Below are 1,904 nucleotides of genomic sequence, written 5' to 3' on the forward strand. Positions count from 1 at the left end.
GAGAGAGAGAGAGAACATTTATACACAGATGTTTAGTTTTATATTACTTAACTGTCTGACAAATGTTTTTTTTTAACTGTATAAAAGGGTACCATTTCTTTTGCATCGTAACAAACTTTCTGGAGGATGTGGTGGTGAGATTGTTGATAATGATACTTTCTGGGTGGTTAAAAGCATTTTTTTTAGTCAAAAGGGTTTTTTTTTTCTTTTTTTCATCAGGATGCCAGCGTGGTTCAAAATGAAAACGAGGCATCTGTGCTGCTGAAGGTTCATTACACATACACTGTGAAGTTATCTGTCCCTCAAACGGCACCATACCAGGAAGTTAAGGAGAAAGTTGCTCAGAAATTGGACCTGCCCCCATCTCAGCTGTGCCTTCGGTACGATCACACCAGCACACCCCATGTCATTTCTACAAGTTGGCCTTCTTCTCTCTTCACATTTCAAAGGTCCTTGTGCTTATACAGTAATACCTTGAGATAGCAGCTAATCCGTTCCAGGACCGAGCTTGTAACTCGATAAACTTAGAATTAACTTAACTTACGTTCTTTTTTTTTACGATTTTTATTCTTTCTTTAGCGGGCACCACTAACTCATATTTATCGACAATTTCTTGCTTTAATCCATGGTTATCGTGCGTTTCTTCTTCTCACTACCATCCTAAACACTCACTCTCTTAGGACTCATCACTATTATGAAGAATAATGCATAAAATAGAGAGAGAAAAAAATCTTGAGATAACGCAAACACGATGCCTATGGAAGTTGCACGGGCTGCACCGAGTGCTCGGCCGCCTAGCGTCGGCTTCTGTAAGCGTGCTCGGAGCTCAGATCTTTACTCGTATCTCAAAGCAAAAATGTGCTTCGGGACGCTTGTATCTCAAGCTATTACTGTAATCCCCGATGACCTGTCTCATGGCCTACCATGGGGTTCCCCATGTACAGATTTATTTATACTAGTCTGCTATTCAATGTTTTAACTCACGATGCCATTATTTTTTTGTATATTATACCCCACAAACTGTTATATCCATTATTTCTTTCCTTCAACTAGATATAGGCCACATGGCTCCAAGGTGCTCACACCACTGGTTGGAGCGATAGATTCAGTGAAGGAGTTTACTGAGACTGGAAGAGCCACCGTGTGGTGTCAGGTCAGCACATTGTTTTCCATCTACCTTTTTCGTCAAGCATCAGTCCTGAATGTGTTCGTAAATAAAATAATTTGTCCACTTCACAAATTTTCTTTTTGAATGTTGACACAATTATTCTGCAGTTGCAAAGGCTGCCCACTGTATGGCAGTGTTGGGTGATCCTCAGGCGTCCACTGTAGAGGCTTATATGCCAACACTGCCATCAAAACCTATTCTTTATCATAGAAAATGACATTTTCATAGCTGTCCACTGTGGTGACCGTCATGCATGAAAGGGTTAAAGTGAGTCATTTATTACACGTTGGAGTTGAATACAATTTTAACCCGCAGTATTAGCGTAGCAATCTCATTTCAGATACTAAAAATGAAATTGCTATGCTAATATTTAAGGTGAAAAGTAATAACTTTACCATTTTTTTAAAGATCTATGTCATTGAATAAACATAACTCATTCTTATTCACAATCATTTTTAGATGGAAGATCCCTTGACCGATTACACTGTCCTGTACAAGATGGTGGCCTTGTACGACTACACTCTTCAGGCACCAGGTGACTTGGAGTTCAGTGAGGGAGACACCATTGATGTCTTGCGTGAAGGTGAGGGCATACGGTTAAGTTGAGCTTGAAAGAAACGTCTCTTCATTGTACACAGCTTTTATTTTTATTGTATTTATCCACTCATGTTGTCCCTTTTTTTTTTTTTTGCTCATACCTTGTTATAGTTAACGAGGAATGGCTGGAGGGACACTG

The 1,904-nt window shown here is 39.5% G+C and overlaps 1 protein-coding gene across 1 annotated transcript in view; it reads left to right on the top strand.

Moving 5' to 3' along the window:
- The window catches only part of noxa1 (NADPH oxidase activator 1), a gene marked incomplete at its 3' end in the record, with an annotated part of 10,751 nt that extends 8,849 nt beyond the window's left edge, over positions 1-1,902 (top strand). The window contains exons 13-16 of the mRNA XM_008311774.2: positions 220-380; positions 1,054-1,153; positions 1,628-1,751; positions 1,877-1,902. Of these exons, the coding sequence (XP_008309996.1) occupies positions 220-380; positions 1,054-1,153; positions 1,628-1,751; positions 1,877-1,902 (411 nt within the window). The remainder of the gene's footprint in view (positions 1-219; positions 381-1,053; positions 1,154-1,627; positions 1,752-1,876) is intronic.
- Positions 1,903-1,904: the final 2 nt, after the last annotated feature.

This window comes from Cynoglossus semilaevis, chromosome 6, assembly GCF_000523025.1.
Source record: "Cynoglossus semilaevis isolate Cse_v1.0 chromosome 6, Cse_v1.0, whole genome shotgun sequence".
NCBI lineage: Eukaryota > Metazoa > Chordata > Actinopteri > Pleuronectiformes > Cynoglossidae > Cynoglossus > Cynoglossus semilaevis.